Below are 16533 nucleotides of genomic sequence, written 5' to 3' on the forward strand. Positions count from 1 at the left end.
GCTGGAGGGCAGGGAGGCTGTGCAGGGGCACCTGGCCAGGCTGCAGCCATGGCATGAGGCCAAGGGGATGAGGTTCAACAAAGCCAAGTGCTGAGTGCTGCCCCTGGGTCACAACAACCGAGCTCAGTACAGACCTGCAGTCACAGAATGGTTTGGGATGGAAGAGGCTTCCAGGATCATGCAGTCCAGCACCAACCCAACCTCCCATGGCCACCCAGCCATGGCCCCAGGTGCCATGGCCACAGCTTGCTGCAACACCTCCAGGCATGGGGACTCCACCACCTCCCTGGGCAGCCTCTGCCACTCCCTGAGCACGCTGCCACCAGAGAAATTGTTCCTGAGCTCCAGCCTAAGCCTCCCCTGGCACAATCTCAGACCAGTTCCTCTCCTCCTGTCACCAGAGCCTGGGGAGAGCAGACCAGCCCCCAGAGCCTCAGAGCTTTGCTGCACACAGATATGTTGGTTTAGGAATCCCTTCACATCCCCTCAGTTCTAGACATGATAAATAACTGCTCAAGGACATGCAGGCCCTGCTGCCTCCCTCTTGACCTCCTCAAGAGCATCATCAGTCAGACCTTCACAGCTCCTATTTTTCAATGCAGTTCAAACATTGCAGCAGAATCTCCAAAGAGGATAAAAAAATCCCCAACCTCCCACAAGGCTCAGAGCCCTGAGGTCAGGAGGGGTGCAGCCAGCAGCCTCTCCCAGGAGGGGTTGCAGGCCAGGCTGGATGAGGCCTGGAGCAGCCTGGGCTGGTGGGAGGGGTCCCTGCCCATGGCAGGGGGCTGGAGCTGGATGCTCTTGAAGGTCGCTTCCAGAGATTCACAGATTGCATTGGATGGAAGGGACCTCAAAGGGCATCTTCCCAAAACCCTCTGCACTCATCAGGGACACCTCCAACTAGAGCAGGCTGTCCAGGGCCTCATCCAGCCTCCAGGGATGGGGCCTCAACCACCTCCCTGGGCAGCCTGTGCCAGAGTCTCCCCACCCTCACTCTCAACAATTTCTTCCTCCTCTCCACTCTCAGTCTCTCCTCTCCCAGCTCAAAGCCATTGTCCCTGGGCCTGGCCCTCCCAGCCCTTCTCCAGAGTCCCTCCCCAGCTCTCCTGGAGCCCTTCAGCTCCTGCAAGGCTGCTCTGAGGTCTGCCTGCAGCCTTCTCTTCTGCAGGCTGCACAGCCCCAGCTCTCCCAGCCTGGCCCCACAGGGGAGGTTCTGCAGCCTCTGCTCATCTCTGTGGCCTTCTCTGGAGCCTCTCCAGCAGCTCCAGGTCCCTCTTGTGCTGGGCCCCAGACAATTCAATGAACTCATTTTGAACCCAAACCATTCCATGACTCTAAGCATGAGCAGCTCAGGCTGCAGCAGTGTCAGCACAGCCTGGAGGAGGACATCCCCATAAAGCCTTCAGCTGAAAGTTCACCATGGTGGCAAACCACGACCTTGAATGTGCAGGAATAAGAGAAAAGAGCCTAAAAATAGCTGCTGAGCTGCAGGCAGGCTGATGGAAAGGGCACTGCTGTTTGCTGGCATTTCTGTGCCCATGAGGTCAACCCAGAAAGCAGCCCCAGCAAGCAAAACAAGGCAAAGCAAGGGCACTGAGGCACCCAGCTGGGCTCCTCCAGCAGGGCTTGGGCAGTTGCCATAGCAGTACAGCTGCTGCTGCCTGTCCCTTCCCTCTGGCCTGTGCTGGTGGTCGGCATCTGCAGCTCTCTGCCCTCCTGCTGGGGGCTTTTCCCTTGGTAAGCAGCCAGGCTGCAGAGAAGGGGCTGGGAGCTCTGCACTCAGGCAGACACAAACCCTCTCTTTGTTCCCCTCAAGGTCCCCAGCTCTGCTCCACTGCCAGCTTGCTCAAGCACAAGGCACATCTCCAGGCTTTGGTTTGCAAGGTGGAGCTGTAGGAACCGTGGGGCACTGCTTGGGAAAGGGGCTCTGAGGTGCTCCTGACTGCAGCTGAAAACAGAAGACTGAAAGAGGAGACAGCAGGGGGATGGAAGCAGTGCAGAGGAGGCCATAGAGATGATCCAGGGGCTGCAGCACCTCTGCTGTGAGGCCAGGTTGAAGGAGATGTGGGTGTTCAGTCTGGAGAGGGGAAGGCTCCAGGGAGACCTTAGGTCTAGACTCCAGGGATCCTGCAGGAAGGCTGCAGAGGGACCTTAAGGGTTAACAGGCTGTGCACTGCCAGGCCAAGGGGAGATGGATTGAAACTGAAGGAGAATGGCTTTAGATTGGATCTCAGGAAGACATCCTTCAGGCTCTGGAATGGACTGTCCAGGGAGGCTGTGGCTGCCTCCTGCCTGGAGGTGTTGCAGGCCAGGCTGGATGAGGCCTGGAGCAGCCTGGGCTGGTGGGAGAGGTCCCTGCCCATGGCAGGGGGTGGGAGCTAGCTGGGTAGTCTCAGGTACTGCAAGGCTGCTCTGAGGTCTCCCTGGAGCCTTCTCCTCTCTAGGCTGAACATCCCCAGCTCTCCCAGCCTGGCCCCACAGGGGAGGTTCTGCAGCCTCTGCTCATCTCTGTGGCCTCCTCTGGAGCCTCTCCAGCAGCTCAGGATATCTCTTCCCATGGTAGTGTGGCTGCAGTGGATGATCTTCAGAGGTCCCTTCCAAGCCAAGTCCAAGATTCCATGGCACATCCATGGGGTCCAGACTCATTCCCTCTGTGTGGATCCTGCTCTGCCATGGAGCTGACAGCAGGACCCAGACACTCCCAGGGCTGCTCTCTTCAGCTCCTTCCTGCACTGCACTGAGTTGCTGCAGCTGCCTTGCTTGGAATCAGGGCAGGGACTGTGCCCTGGGCTGGGCACTGGGGAGGCCACAGCTCGAGCTCCAGCTCTGGGCACCCCCTGCCAGCAGGAGCTGGAGGGCTGGAGCAGGGCCAGAGAAGGGCACAGAGCTGGTTTGCTTTGCAAGAAGAAAGGTCCCTTTAAAACAAAACCCCAAAACAAAGCTCAAATCCTTTTCTCCCAGCCAGCAGCTGGAGCTGAGGAGAGGATTTTCAGCCTGCAACCCTCCTGGCTTCCTGCAGCCACTCTTCTGAGCTGCTTGGGGCATGGATGTGTCTGATGTGGAGTTCCCTGGGCCAGGGTCTGTGGCTGGCTCCTTCCTGAGGCCTGGTGAGCTGCTGACCTGAGGAGCATTTGCCCCTTGGCAGCTCTCTGGTCTCATGGTTCAGTGGCCCTGGTGGTCTCAGGTTGGAGGTTGGCCTCAGTGATGATCTGAGTCTGCTGGAACTGGAATGGTTCTGTGACTGCCAGGTCTGTGCCCCCCCTTGCCATGGCAGGGAGCCTGGGGGGGATGACCTCTGAGCTCCCTTCCAGGCTAAGCCACTCCATGACTCACATCATTGGTGCTGTCTCCTCACCTGGAGCTCTCTCCTGAGCACTTTTGAGCCTCACATCCTGGTGTTGGCCACAGTCCCAGATCACAGAATCTCAGACAGGGAGGGGCTGGAAGGGACCTCTGGAGATCAGTGAGTCCAACCCCCTGCCAGGGCAGGGCACACAGAACACATCCAGGGGGGTTGGACAGTCTGCAGAGCAGGAGACCTCTCTGGGCAGCCTGCTCCAGGCCTCCAGCAGCCTCACCCCAAAGAAGTTTCTCCTCCTGCTCAGCTCCAACCTCCTGGCTGCAACTCTGTGCCCCTCATCCCATCACAGGACACCAGTGTGAAGTGTGTGGCTGCTTCTCCTTGACACAAGAGGCATTCAGGATCCATCCCCAAGCTTCTCTGGGAGGCCTTAGAGCTCCCTGGTCACATTCCTGGGTTCTGCTGAGGCTCTTTGGTGTCTGTAGGCGCTGGGGGCACAATCCTGCTCCCCTGGCAGGCTGCAGCACTGGTTGAGCTGCTGGGTCAGTGATGCTGCATCACCACAGCCGTGCCAGGCCTTGGCCTAAGATGGTTTTATGGCAGGGCAGATCCTTTCTGCTTGTGCCAGAGCTCCAGGTCACCTCCTGGCTTTCCAAGGGTGGCTTCTGCCATAGCTCCTGCAGTGTCAGCCAGGCTCCAGCCACCTCTGGGCATGCTGACAAAGGAAGCTGACTTGACATCTACCTCCCTGAGCAGAGCCAGAGCAGCTCCCTGCCTCCTGCAGGCTTTGCCATTGGCATTTCCAGGCAAGCTGGCATCAGCTTCACCTCTTAAAGCCAAGGCCTCAATGCTTTGTTAGGCTCCTGGGCTTCCTCCAGCAGCACTCCTGTCTGACACCCTCCAGATCCAAGGCCCTGCAAAGGATCTCAGGAGCTTCAACAAGGCCAAAGCCAGGGTCCTGCACCTAGGTCAGGGCAACCTTTGATACCAGCCCAGGCTGGGGGGATGAGACTGAGAGCAGCCCTGCAGAGAAGGCCCTGGGGGTGCTGGGGGGAGGAGCAGGGCAGGAGCCAGCAATGGGCACTGGCAGCACAGGAGGCCAAGGGCAGCCTGGGCTGCAGCCAAAGCAGTGTGGCCAGAGCTGGAGAGAGGATCCTGCCCCTCTGCTCTGCTCTGGGGAGACCTCACCTGCAGGGCTGGGGCCTGATATGGAGCCCCCAACACAGGAGGAGAGATAGGGAGCTAATGGAAAGGGTCCAGAGGAGGCTGTGAAAATGCTCAGAGGCTGCAGAGCCTGAGCTGTGGGCACAGGCTGAGGGAGATGAGTGTTCAGCCTGGAGGAGAGAAGGCTGCAGGCAGACCTCAGAGCAGCCTTGCAGGACCTGAAGGGCTCCAGGAGAGCTGGGGAGGGACTCTGGAGAAGGGCTGGGAGTGCCAGGCCCAGGGACAATGGCTTTGAGCTGGGAGAGGAGAGATTGAGAGTGGAGAGGAGGAAGAAATTGTTGGCAGTGAGGCTGGGGAGACTCTGGCACAGGCTGCCCAGGGAGGCTGTGGCTGCCTCCTGCCTGGAGGGGCTGCAGGCCAGGCTGGATGAGGCCTGGAGCAGCCTGGGCTGGGGGGAGGGGTCCCTGCCCATGGCAGGGGGCTAGAGCTGGATGCTCTTTGGGGTCCCTTCCCACCCAACCCATCCTGTGATTTTTCTGGCTCCTCATCCACGGAAAGGCCAAGCAGGCAGTTACAGAATGGATTCCAAGCCCTCAGCCAGCCCTGAAATGATTATTTTAGGACACTGTTTAAATTGCTGCTCCTGATGATTTGTTTTGTGCATTTCATTGTAGAAATCCCAGTGTGGGGAGGGCTGGAAGGGACCCCTGGGCATCTCCCAGCCCAAGCCCTGCTCCAGCAGGGCACCCCCAGCAGCTTGCCCAGCAGCACAGTGCCCAGGGGGGGTTGGAAGCTCTCCACACCAGGAGACTCCACAACCTCTCTGGGCAGCCTGCTCCAGGCCTCCAGCAGCCTCACAACAAACAACTTTCTCCTCCTGCTCAGCTCCAATCTCCTGCCTGCCACTCTGTGCCCCTTGGCCTGGCCCTGGGCACCACTCAGCAGAGCCTGGCCCCAGCCTCTTGCCCCCCACAGCTCCTTTAGCTCTTGCTGAGCATTGCTCAGCTGCCCTCTGGGGCTGCTCTTCTGCAGGCTCTCAGCCCCAGGGCTCTCAGGCTTCTTGGAGGTACAGCAAAGCCTCCCTGTGTGAATACCTTCCCCATGAAACCAGGGCCTGGGGAAGCCCAGGGAAGGGCAGTGCTCCTCTGCTGTAGAAGAGGCCACAGGGTGATGGCTTCTTGGTAAACCCAGGACATTTGGGTGCCTGGTGGCATCTCTGTGAGGAACTCTTTCGCCCCAGCTTCACCCTGATGTGCCCTTTGCTGGAGAGTGCCCAGTGCCAGCCCCCAGCTGAGACTTCCTCCCTCTCCCATGCATTACCTGTAGCCAGCGTCTCAGTGTAATCATGGAAAAGGAGGAAATGATCAAAAGTGGCTTTACTCTATCTGAAAATGAGCCTCTCCTGCCTGTGCTGCTCTCTGATCTCCAGCAGAGCTCTCAGCCTGCCAGGAGTGGTGCTGGCAGGCTCAGCTTTGGGTTTCCTCAGTCAAACAGCCCCTGCAGCACTGCCTCCAGCTCTGGGCCCCAGCACAAGAAGGACCTGGAGCTGCTGGAGAGGCTCCAGAGGAGGCCACAGAGATGAGCAGAGGCTGCAGAACCTCCCCTGTGGGGCCAGGCTGGGAGAGCTGGGGCTGTGCAGCCTGGAGAAGAGAAGGCTGCAGGCAGACCTCAGAGCAGCCTTGCAGGAGCTGAAGGGCTCCAGGAGAGCTGGGGAGGGACTCTGGAGAAGGACTGGGAGTGCCAGGCCCAGGGACAATGGCTTTGAGCTGGGAGAGCAGAGACTGAGAGTGGAGAGGAGGAAGAAATTGTTGAGAGTGAGGCTGGGGAGAGCCTGGCACAGGCTGCCCAGGGAGGCTGTGGCTGCCTCCTGCCTGGAGGGGCTGCAGGCCAGGCTGGATGAGGCCTGGAGCAGCCTGGGCTGGGGGGAGGGGGCAGGGGCTCAGGGGTCCCTGCCCAGGGCAGGGGGCTGGAGGTGGCTGAGCTTTGAGCTCCCTTCTCACCCAACCCATTGTGTCAGTCTGTGGCTCTATGATCCTTCTCTTGCTTGCCAAGGGAAAAGAGAGAGGTCCTCAGAGAAACATCAGGAAGAGATCTCTGGAGGTGAGGTAAGGATGGAGGGCTTGGAGTGAGCAGAGAGCCTTGGGGCAACCTTCCTGTGAGCACACAGCCCCTGGCAGCCAGCCCAGGCAGGACCAGCCCCCGTGGGTGAGCATCCCTTGGGAGAGCTTCTCTGCCCTGGAGCTCTGCAGGGTGGTTGCTGCAGGGTGGGTAGGGCTGTCCCAGGAGCAGCCTGTGCTTCTGGGCTCAGCTCTGCTGCCTTGGCAGGAGGTCAGCTGTGGCAGGAGGAGCTCCTGATGGCAGCTCCCCGGGGTGGGGGCTGCCTCTCTGCCTGCAGGATGCCTTTGTGGCTCTGCTGGGGGGACTTGCAGAGCTCAGCTGCACTCCTGGCCCAGAGCTTGGCCCAGGAAAGTGAACAGGCAGAGGGGAAAGGGTTTGTGTCTTGGTGTTTAGGGTCCCTTCCCACCCAGCCCGTTGCTGAGGGGGTGTTTCTCCCCATGGAGCTGCCTGAGCTCTGTGGTAGGCTCTGGAGCCAGCTGCAGCACTGCTCTCGTTCCTCAGATGGAGTTGACTGAGCTGGGGCTGGCCCAGGCCCTGCACTGCCTCAAGGGGCCCTGCAGCCAGCCCTGGAAGGGGCAGGGGAGTGCCCAGCAGTGGCTTGAGTGCTCTCAGGAAGCCTTTGGCTTGGCTGCTGGCAGCTGGGAGGCTCCTGGCTGTCTCCTGCACCCTGCAGAGCAGCATTCCCCTGGGGGCTTGGGCTCAGCAAGCAGCAGGGCAACAGTTTGGCTGTGAGGAGCTCATGGCCACGAGGAACACTTTGCCTGGCTCCCTTCCTCCTGCTTTGCCTTGCCTGAGTTCCTCTTGCCCAGCAGCCTTCCCCAGCAGTCCTCTCTTCTGCTCTGCCCTGGAGGCTGGCTGTGGCCAAGGCCAGCACACGGCACTGCTCTCTGACAGCTCTGCCCTCAAAGGCCAGCAGAAGAGCTTGGGCTTTGGCTTCCCCCATGACCTGCTGCCTGCAGGAGCAGAATGGGTTTGCCTGGGATCAGCTGGGATTAGGCACTGAGTGTCCAGCACAGCAGAGCAGAGCAGCAAAGCTCCCTGGGGCTTTGATTCCCCTTTCAGGAGGAGCAGTGAGGGACCTGTGGACATCCTTTGCCAGACCTTTCTTGCCAGTAACAGCAGCAGCAGGAGGCAGAGGCTCACCCTAGGTGTGCAGCTCCTCTTTCATGGCTCTGTGGGGGATTTGGACATGGGGAACAAGGCAGCCTCAGAGTGTGCAGATGGCAGCAAGGTGAGGGTGAGTGGTGGTCTTCCAGAGGTTGGGAAGGCTGTGCAGGGGCACCTGGCCAGGCTGCAGCCATGGCATGAGGCCAATGGGATGAGGTTCAACAAGTGCTGGGTCCTGCACCTGGGTCCCAGCAACCCCAGGAAGGCTCCAAGCTGGGGCAGAGGGGCTGGAAAGTGCCCAGCAGGAAGGGCCCTGGGGGTGCTGGGTGGCAGCAGCTGGAGAGGAGCCAGCAGTGCCCAGGGGGGCAAGAAGGGCAGCAGCAGCCTGGCCTGGAGCAGCAATGGTGTGGGCAGCAGGAGCAGGGCAGGGATTGTGCCCTGGGCTGGGCACTGGGGAGGCCACAGCTTGAGTGCTGCCTTCAGCTCTGGGCCCTCCCTGCCAGCAGGAGCTGGAGGGCTGGAGCAGGGCCAGAGAAGGGCAAGAGAGCTGGGGAAGGGTCTGGAGAAGAGGGCTGGGGAGGAGCAGCTGAGGGAGCTGGGGGGGTTGAGTGTGGAGCAGAGGAGGCTGAGGGAGACCTCCTTGCTCTCTGCAGCTCCTGAGAGGAGGCTGCAGCCAGCTGGGGCTTGGGCTCTGCTCCCCAGGCTCAGGTGAGAGAAGGAGAGGAACTGGCCTGAAGTTGTGCCAGGGGAGGCTTAGGTTGGAGCTGAGGAACAATTTCTTTGGTGCCAGAGTGGTCAGGGAGTGTCAGAGGCTGCCCAGGGAGGTGGTGGAGTCCCCATGGCTGGAGGTGTTGCAGCAAGCTGTGGCCATGGCACCTGGGGCCATGGTTTGGGGCCATGGTTGGGTTGGGTTGGTGCTGGACTGGAGGAGCTTGGAGGCCCTCTTTTCAAGCAATGCCATCACTCTCTGAGCTTTTCCCGTGTAAAGAAAAGCAAACCCAATGATTCCTCCTCCTACCTCCTGCTCTGAGGCAAGAAGCAGAGGTGGCTTCTGTCTCTCCTCACTTCTCCCCTGCAGTGACCCCCCCAGGAGAGCCTTTGCTCACATTCAGACATTCTTGGTCAATGTTGAACTTCCAGGACTTAAAAAACCCCAAAGCCTCTACCCCCTGGCCTTCCTCCCAGCACTCTGCAGGAACCATGGGGCTGCTCTGGATGACCTATGGAGGTTCCTTCTAACACCTGTGTCCCTCCCCAGCTCCCCTGGAGCCCCCTCAGGTACTGCTGTAAGCTCTTCCCCGCGGTGCCCTCCTCCGCCATCTGTCCCCCCCTGCGGCTGGCTCCGGCCCTGCCCCGGGCTGGGCTGCTGGCCCCTGGCAGCCCCTTAGCTGGGGACACAGCCACCACACTCTGCAGCAGTGAGGGCCTGGGATGTGGCTCTGTGCACCCCACTTTGTCCCCAGCACTGAGGAACCAAGCTGAGAGCCATGATGGCAGTGTTGGCTGCGTGGCTGCCCAGTGTCTCCCGGCCCCCGCAGCCCAGGGTCTGCCTCCCTCACCTGCCGCAGGGTTAACCCCTGATGGATCCCTCCAGACTTCAGAAGTCTTGCAAACCCCTCTCAAGCCATGGGATCCCAGAACAGTTTGGGTTGGAAGGGAGCTTTAAAGCTCACCCAGTGCAGCCCCCAGCAGCCAGCAGGGACAGCCCCAAGCAGAGCCCCACACAACCTGCCCTGCCCTGCTGCCAGCCATGGGGCAGCTCCCAGCTCTCTGGGCAGCCTGGGCCAGGCTCTCCCCACCCTCAGCACCAAACATTTCTCCTTCTCTCCACTCTCAAGCTCCCTCTTGCAGGCCAAACCATCCCCCCTTGGCCTGGCACAAGAGGCCCTGCTCAGCAGTCTGTCCCCAGCGTTCTGCTGGGCCCTTGGAGCACTGCAAGGCCACCAGGAGGGCTCCCTGCAGCCTTGTCTTGTGCTGTCCCCTTCAGCTGTCAGGGAAGCCATCTCAGCTTCTGCCTGTAAAGCTCCAGCTACACCTCCTTGTGTTTCCCCATGGCACAGTGAGCTCAACCTGAGCAAGAGCCAATGCCTACACCCAGCCTCCAACTCCTCCTGAAGAGAAAAGCCCAACAGCAGGACTGACAACCCCCAGTCATGTGCTTTGATTTGCTGCACAGAAGCCTCAATTCATTCTGCCCTGAGAAGACCATCAGGGCCCCCAGCACCATTAACCCTTCCTGCACTAATTGTGCTGGGAGCTGAATCCATTTTACAGGTTCAGATTGCAATGAGTTGGAAGGGAGCCTCAGGGGGCATCTGTGCAAGCCCCTGCAGGCACAGGGACAGCTGCAGCCAGAGCAGGCTGCCCAGGGACACAGCCAGGCTGAGCCTGAATGGCTCCAGGCATGGAGCCTCAAGCACAGCTCAGAGCAGGCTGTCTCAGCAGCAGGGCTGGTGGGTGGGCACCTTTGATCCAGTGTCTCTTGGCCTGGATAGCAACAATGAAAGTAAAAGCAGAGCTCTTGGTGGCTTCTGAAGCCAGACGGACCCTGGACAGGATGTAACAGCTCCCCTTCATCCCTCCTGAGACACTGCACAGGCTGTCTTGGGAAGCCTGGACATCCTACAGATGGGTGATGGCCACATCTTGGGGTGGTGAATACTCTTCCAGAGGATTCTCTTGGCTTTCAGAGCCTTGGGCTGCACATCCTGCCTCGTGGGGCAGCTGCTTCCTTGTGGCTTCCTGTGGCACTTTGGGATGCAAAGGATACTGCCCTGGCTGGGCTGCCAGCGGGGGCTGCTGCCTCTGGTTCTGTACTCACCACTGCAGTTACCTCCCTTGCAGAAATCACTGCACTCTGCCCCTCTCTCTGTTGTCCCCTCTGCTCAGCCAGGGGCTGCTGAGAGCCAGGGCAGAGCTGCCTCTGCCCAGGGCTGTGACTCCCAGCCCAGGCTCTGCTCCCTCAGGCACTCTCTGCAGCTCAGGGCAGCTTGGCACAGCCAGGGGCTGCTGCTGGCAGGCACAAGCTGATGGCACAGTCACTGCCAAGGGCTGGGCTGCACACCAAGGGCACTGCCACAGCTTGGGCCCCACCCTGGGGGGCAGCAGGGCAGAGGTGGCAGCTGTGGGAGGAGCAGACAGCACAGGGGACCCTCAAGTGCCCCCCAAGGGGTTGCAGCCCACGCAGGGCCTCTTCAGGGGCAGGCTGAGGGATGCCCAGGGCCAAGCACCAGCAGGACTCTGTCCCTGCTGCCTTCCATCCCCATCCCTGTGCCCCTGAATGCAGCTCCAGAACCCAGCTCCTGAACCTGGTTGCCTTCTGCTGCTGAGTCCAGGCTGGGCCTTGCCCAGTGCCTGCCCCCAGCAGCAGTGGTGCCAGTGGTGCCCTCAGTGCCCTCAGGGCTTGGTTCCATGTTGCTTTGTGTCTCTGTGTCTCTGTCCCCTGTTCTTCTCTCCAGCCCAGCTGGGGGAGTTTCTCTGCCCCGCATCAGTCTCTCTCCCTTCTGCCCTTTCTCTTCCCTGTGGGCAGCAGAGGGCTTCCTGCAGAGCCCCTGGCCCTCAGCTGGTGGCCTGCCCAGCCCATGCCTGTGCCAAGCCAGTTTGTGCCATCATTAATTAAAGCTTGGGCTAACGAGATGCTTTCTGCTAGCTGCAGTGAATCCCTGTCCCTGACTGCCCAGGGGGTGTGCATGTCTGAAACTCACTGCAGTTTCCACTGCTCAAACTGGGTCCTGCTTCTGAGATGGCACAGAGCATTCAGCACCCTCTGCCCTCTTGATGTGTTCCAGGGCTGGGATGAATCAGAGTTTACACAGCAGAGCAGAGCAGAGCAGAGCAGGAGGCCTCTTTTTGGGGAACATTTAGGAAGCTCTTTGTGAAAACAAAGCCAATATTTACTTTCCAGGGCCTCTGCTCCTCAGAGCTGGGTGGTTTAGCAGCCAGCTCTCACACTTGCCACAGCACTTCCCCCCTGCTGCCCTCCTGCACACATCTTTTATAAAGAACTGCTTCCTGCACCGAAAGCTTCTGCCCCCAGAAGTATTTTTAGCACAGGCTTGAGCAGGAAACCCTCCCAGTGTGGCAGCAACAAATGGGGCAGGGGGATGGAGGGGCTGAAGGAGAGCTGGGGAGGGACCTTGGACAAGGGCTGGGAGGGCCAGGCCCAGGGACAATGACTTTGAGCTGGGAGAGCAGAGATTGAGAGTGGAGAGAAGGAAGGAATTGTTGAGAGTGAGGCTGGGGAGACTCTGGCACAGGCTGCCCAGGGAGGCTGTGGCTGCCTCCTGCCTGGAGGGGTTGCAGGCCAGGCTGGATGAGGCCTGGAGCAGCCTGGGCTGGTGGGAGGGGGCAGGGGCTCATGGCAGGGGCTTGGAGCTGGATGCTCTTCAGCTCCTTTCCAACCTACACCTATGAGTTACCACAGCAGGAGAGGACAGTGGCAGCCTCCAAGGGAGTGGCCAGGCAGAGAGGGACCTGGGGGTACTGGTGGAGGGCAGCTGAACAGGAGGCAGCAGTGTGCCCAGGGGGCCAAGAAGGCCAAGGGCATCCTGGCCTGCAGCAGGAAGAGTGTGGCCAGCAGGAGCAGGGAAGTCCTTGTGCCCTGTGCTCAGCACTGCTGAGGCCACACCTGGAGTCCTGTGTCCAGCTCTGGGCTCCTCAGGTCAGGAAAGAGGTTGAGCTGCTGGAAGGTGTCCAGAGAAGGGCAAGAAAGCTGGGGAGGGGTCTGGGGCACAGCCCTGTGAGGAGAGGCTGAGGGAGCTGGGGTTGCTTAGCCTGGAGAAGAGGAGGCTCAGGGGAGACCTTCTTGCTCTCTCCAACTCCCTGCAGGGAGGTTGTAGCCAGCTGGGGGTTGGGCTCTGCTCCCAGGCCCCCAGCAGCAGAACAAGAGGACACAGTCTCAAGCTGTGCCAGGGGAGGTTTAGACTGGAGGTGAGGAAGAAATTCTTCCCAGCCAGAGAGATTGGCCCTGGGGATGTGCTGCCCAGGGAGGTGGTGGAGTCCCCATCCCTGGAGGTGTTCAGGAGGAGACTTGATAGAGAGCTTGGTGCCATGGGATAGTTGACTAGGTGGTGTTGGATGATAGGTTGGACTCAATGATCTTGAAGGTCTCTTCCAACCTGGTTAATTCCATTCCATCCCATTCCATTCCATTCCATCCCATTCCATTCCATTCCATTCCATTCCATTCCATTCCATTCCATTCCATTCCATTCCATCCCATTCCATTCCATTCCATTCCATCCCATTCCATTCCATTCCATTCCATTCTAAATAAGACAGCAGGAAGCAATCTGGGGGCAGTGTAAAACCACTCTAAGATTCTCTGGTCTTTAAGGTCACTTCCAACCCAACTCCCTCTATGATCTCAACATGGTCCACTTCAAACCTCATTTGGGAGCTCCTTCTCTCCCACCTCAGCCCTGCAGCTCTCTCCAGCCAACAACTTGCACTGGCCCCGGGGCCGAATCTCCTTCGGGCAGCAGCGCACAGATTGCAGAGGGCAGGCAGCAGCAAACCCACCCGAGGGAGAGGTCAGAGGATAACAAATCCAATACTCCACGCAGGAAAGGGGGCAGGGGGTGGCGATGTGGGGGGAGCCAAGGACAGGAGGCAGGAGGGGAGGTGTGGGAGGAAGGAATGTGTGCCATACCTTTTGAGAAACTCCATGTACTCAGTGTGCTTGATGAGCCCTGTCCTCATCATGATTGTCTGAAAGCACTGCCGGTCAATAGCCCAAAGTTTCACATTCACCAGCGCTGCAGAAACAAAACACCAGACAGGAGAGAAAGGAGGTTAGCAAGGACTGCCCAGCCCCCCGCCAGCAGCCCCCCACCCGCAGCCCCCCACGGAGCAACACCCGGCCCGGGAAAGCCACAGGCAAACAGGTACCGACCCGGGACAGAGCAGGGGCACAGCAGGGACAGAGCAGTGACAGAGCAGAGACAGAGCAGTGACAGAGCAGTGACAGAGCAGAGGCAGAGCAGAGACAGAGCAGTGACAGAGCAGAGGCAGAGCAGGGACAGAGCAGTGACAGAGCAGAGACACAGCACAGACAGAGCAGTGACAGAGCAGTGACAGAGCAGTGACAGAGCAGAGACAGAGCAGTGACAGAGCAGGGGCAGAGCGGTGACAGAGCAGGGGCAGAGCAGTGACAGAGCAGGGGCAGAGCAGGGGCATAGCAGTGACAGAGCAGTGACAGAGCAGGGGCAGAGCAGGGGCAGAGCAGGGGCAGAGCAGTGACAGAGCAGGGGCAGAGCAGGGGCATAGCAGTGACAGAGCAGTGACAGAGCAGGGGCAGAGCAGGGGCAGAGCAGTGACAGAGCAGGGGCAGAGCAGTGACAGAGCAGGGGCAGAGCAGGGGCATAGCAGTGACAGAGCAGTGACAGAGCAGGGGCAGAGCAGGGGCAGAGCAGTGACAGAGCAGTGACAGAGCAGGGGCAGAGCAGGGGCAGAGCAGTGACAGAGCAGGGGCAGAGCAGGGGCATAGCAGTGACAGAGCAGTGACAGAGCAGGGGCAGAGCAGGGGCAGAGCGGTGACAGAGCAGAGACAGAGCAGTGACAGAGCAGGGGCAGAGCGGTGACAGAGCAGGGGCAGAGCAGTGACAGAGCAGGGGCAGAGCAGGGGCATAGCAGTGACAGAGCAGTGACAGAGCAGGGGCAGAGCAGGGGCAGAGCAGTGACAGAGCAGTGACAGAGCAGGGGCATAGCAGTGACAGAGCAGGGGCAGAGCAGGGGCATAGCAGTGACAGAGCAGTGACAGAGCAGGGGCAGAGCAGTGACAGAGCAGAGACAGAGCAGGGGCAGAGCAGAGACAGAGCAGTGACACAGCAGGGGCAGAGCAGTGACAGAGCAGGGGCAGAGCAGGGGCAGAGCAGAGACAGAGCAGTGACAGAGCAGGGGCAGAGCAGTGACAGAGCAGAGACAGAGCAGGGGCAGAGCAGAGACAGAGCAGTGACACAGCAGGGGCAGAGCAGTGACAGAGCAGTGACAGAGCAGGGGCAGAGCAGGGGCAGAGCAGTGACAGAGCAGGGGCAGAGCAGGGGCATAGCAGTGACAGAGCAGTGACAGAGCAGGGGCAGAGCAGTGACAGAGCAGAGACAGAGCAGGGGCAGAGCAGAGACAGAGCAGTGACACAGCAGGGGCAGAGCAGTGACAGAGCAGGGGCAGAGCAGGGGCAGAGCAGAGACAGAGCAGTGACAGAGCAGGGGCAGAGCAGTGGCACAGCAGGGGCAGAGCAGGGGCAGAGCAGGGGCAGAGCAGGGGCAGAGCCGAGACAGAGCAGAGACAGAGCAGTGACAGAGCAGAGACAGAGCAGTGACAGAGCAGGGGCAGAGCAGGGGCAGAGCAGGGGCAGAGCAGTGACAGAGCAGGGGCAGAGCAGTGGCACAGCAGGGGCAGAGCAGGGGCAGAGCAGGGGCAGAGCAGGGGCAGAGCCGAGACAGAGCAGAGACAGAGCAGTGACAGAGCAGAGACAGTGCAGTGACAGAGCAGGGGCAGAGCAGTGACAGAGCAGAGACAGAGCAGGGGCAGAGCAGAGACAGAGCAGTGACACAGCAGGGGCAGAGCAGTGACAGAGCAGGGGCAGAGCAGGGGCAGAGCAGAGACAGAGCAGTGACACAGCAGGGGCAGAGCAGTGACAGAGCAGGGGCAGAGCAGGGGCAGAGCAGAGACAGAGCAGTGACAGAGCAGGGGCAGAGCGGTGACAGAGCAGGGGCAGAGCAGTGGCACAGCAGGGGCAGAGCAGGGGCAGAGCAGGGGCAGAGCAGGGGCAGAGCCGAGACAGAGCAGAGACAGAGCAGTGACAGAGCAGAGACAGAGCAGTGACAGAGCAGGGGCAGAGCAGGGGCAGAGCAGGGGCAGAGCAGTGACAGAGCAGGGGCAGAGCAGTGGCACAGCAGGGGCAGAGCAGGGGCAGAGCAGGGGCAGAGCAGGGGCAGAGCCGAGACAGAGCAGAGACAGAGCAGTGACAGAGCAGAGACAGAGCAGTGACAGAGCAGGGGCAGAGCAGTGACAGAGCAGAGACAGAGCAGGGGCAGAGCAGAGACAGAGCAGTGACACAGCAGGGGCAGAGCAGTGACAGAGCAGGGGCAGAGCAGGGGCAGAGCAGAGACAGAGCAGTGACACAGCAGGGGCAGAGCAGTGACAGAGCAGGGGCAGAGCAGGGGCAGAGCAGAGACAGAGCAGTGACAGAGCAGGGGCAGAGCAGTGACAGAGCAGAGACAGAGCAGTGACAGAGCAGGGACAGAGCAGGGGCAGAGCAGAGACAGAGCAGTGACAGAGCAGGGACAGAGCAGTGACAGAGCAGAGACAGAGCAGTGACAGAGCAGGGACAGAGCAGTGACAGAGCAGAGACAGAGCAGTGACAGAGCAGGGGCAGAGCAGTGACAGAGCAGAGACAGAGCAGGGGCAGAGCAGTGACAGAGCAGGGGCAGAGCAGTGGCACAGCAGGGGCAGAGCAGGGGCAGAGCAGGGGCAGAGCAGGGGCAGAGCCGAGACAGAGCAGAGACAGAGCAGTGACAGAGCAGAGACAGAGCAGGGGCAGAGCAGGGGCAGAGCAGTGACAGAGCAGAGACAGAGCAGGGGCAGAGCAGAGACAGAGCAGTGACAGAGCAGAGACAGAGCAGTGACAGAGCAGGGGCAGAGCAGTGACAGAGCAGAGACAGAGCAGGGGCAGAGCAGTGGCACAGCAGGGGCAGAGCAGGGGCAGAGCAGTGGCACAGCAGGGGCAGAGCAGTGGCACAGCAGTGGCACAGCAGGGGCAGAGCAGTGGCACAGCAGGGGCAGAGCAGGGGCAGAGCAGGGGCAGAGCAGTGACAGATCCGGGGCACAGCAGGGGCAGAGCA

At 60.4% G+C, this 16533-nt stretch overlaps 1 protein-coding gene across 2 annotated transcripts in view; it reads right to left on the minus strand.

The window, feature by feature from the left end:
• Window positions 1-16533, minus strand: part of PRKG1 (protein kinase cGMP-dependent 1) — a 335004-nt gene that overhangs the window by 90510 nt on the left and 227961 nt on the right. For both annotated transcript variants that reach the window (XM_068168482.1, XM_068168480.1), the window contains exon 4: window positions 13341-13446. In XM_068168482.1, the coding sequence (XP_068024583.1) occupies window positions 13341-13446 (106 nt within the window). The remainder of the gene's footprint in view (window positions 1-13340; window positions 13447-16533) is intronic.

This window comes from Melanerpes formicivorus, unplaced genomic scaffold, assembly GCF_026170545.1.
Source record: "Melanerpes formicivorus ecotype bairdi unplaced genomic scaffold, bMelFor1.0.p_v2 SCAF_139, whole genome shotgun sequence".
NCBI lineage: Eukaryota > Metazoa > Chordata > Aves > Piciformes > Picidae > Melanerpes > Melanerpes formicivorus.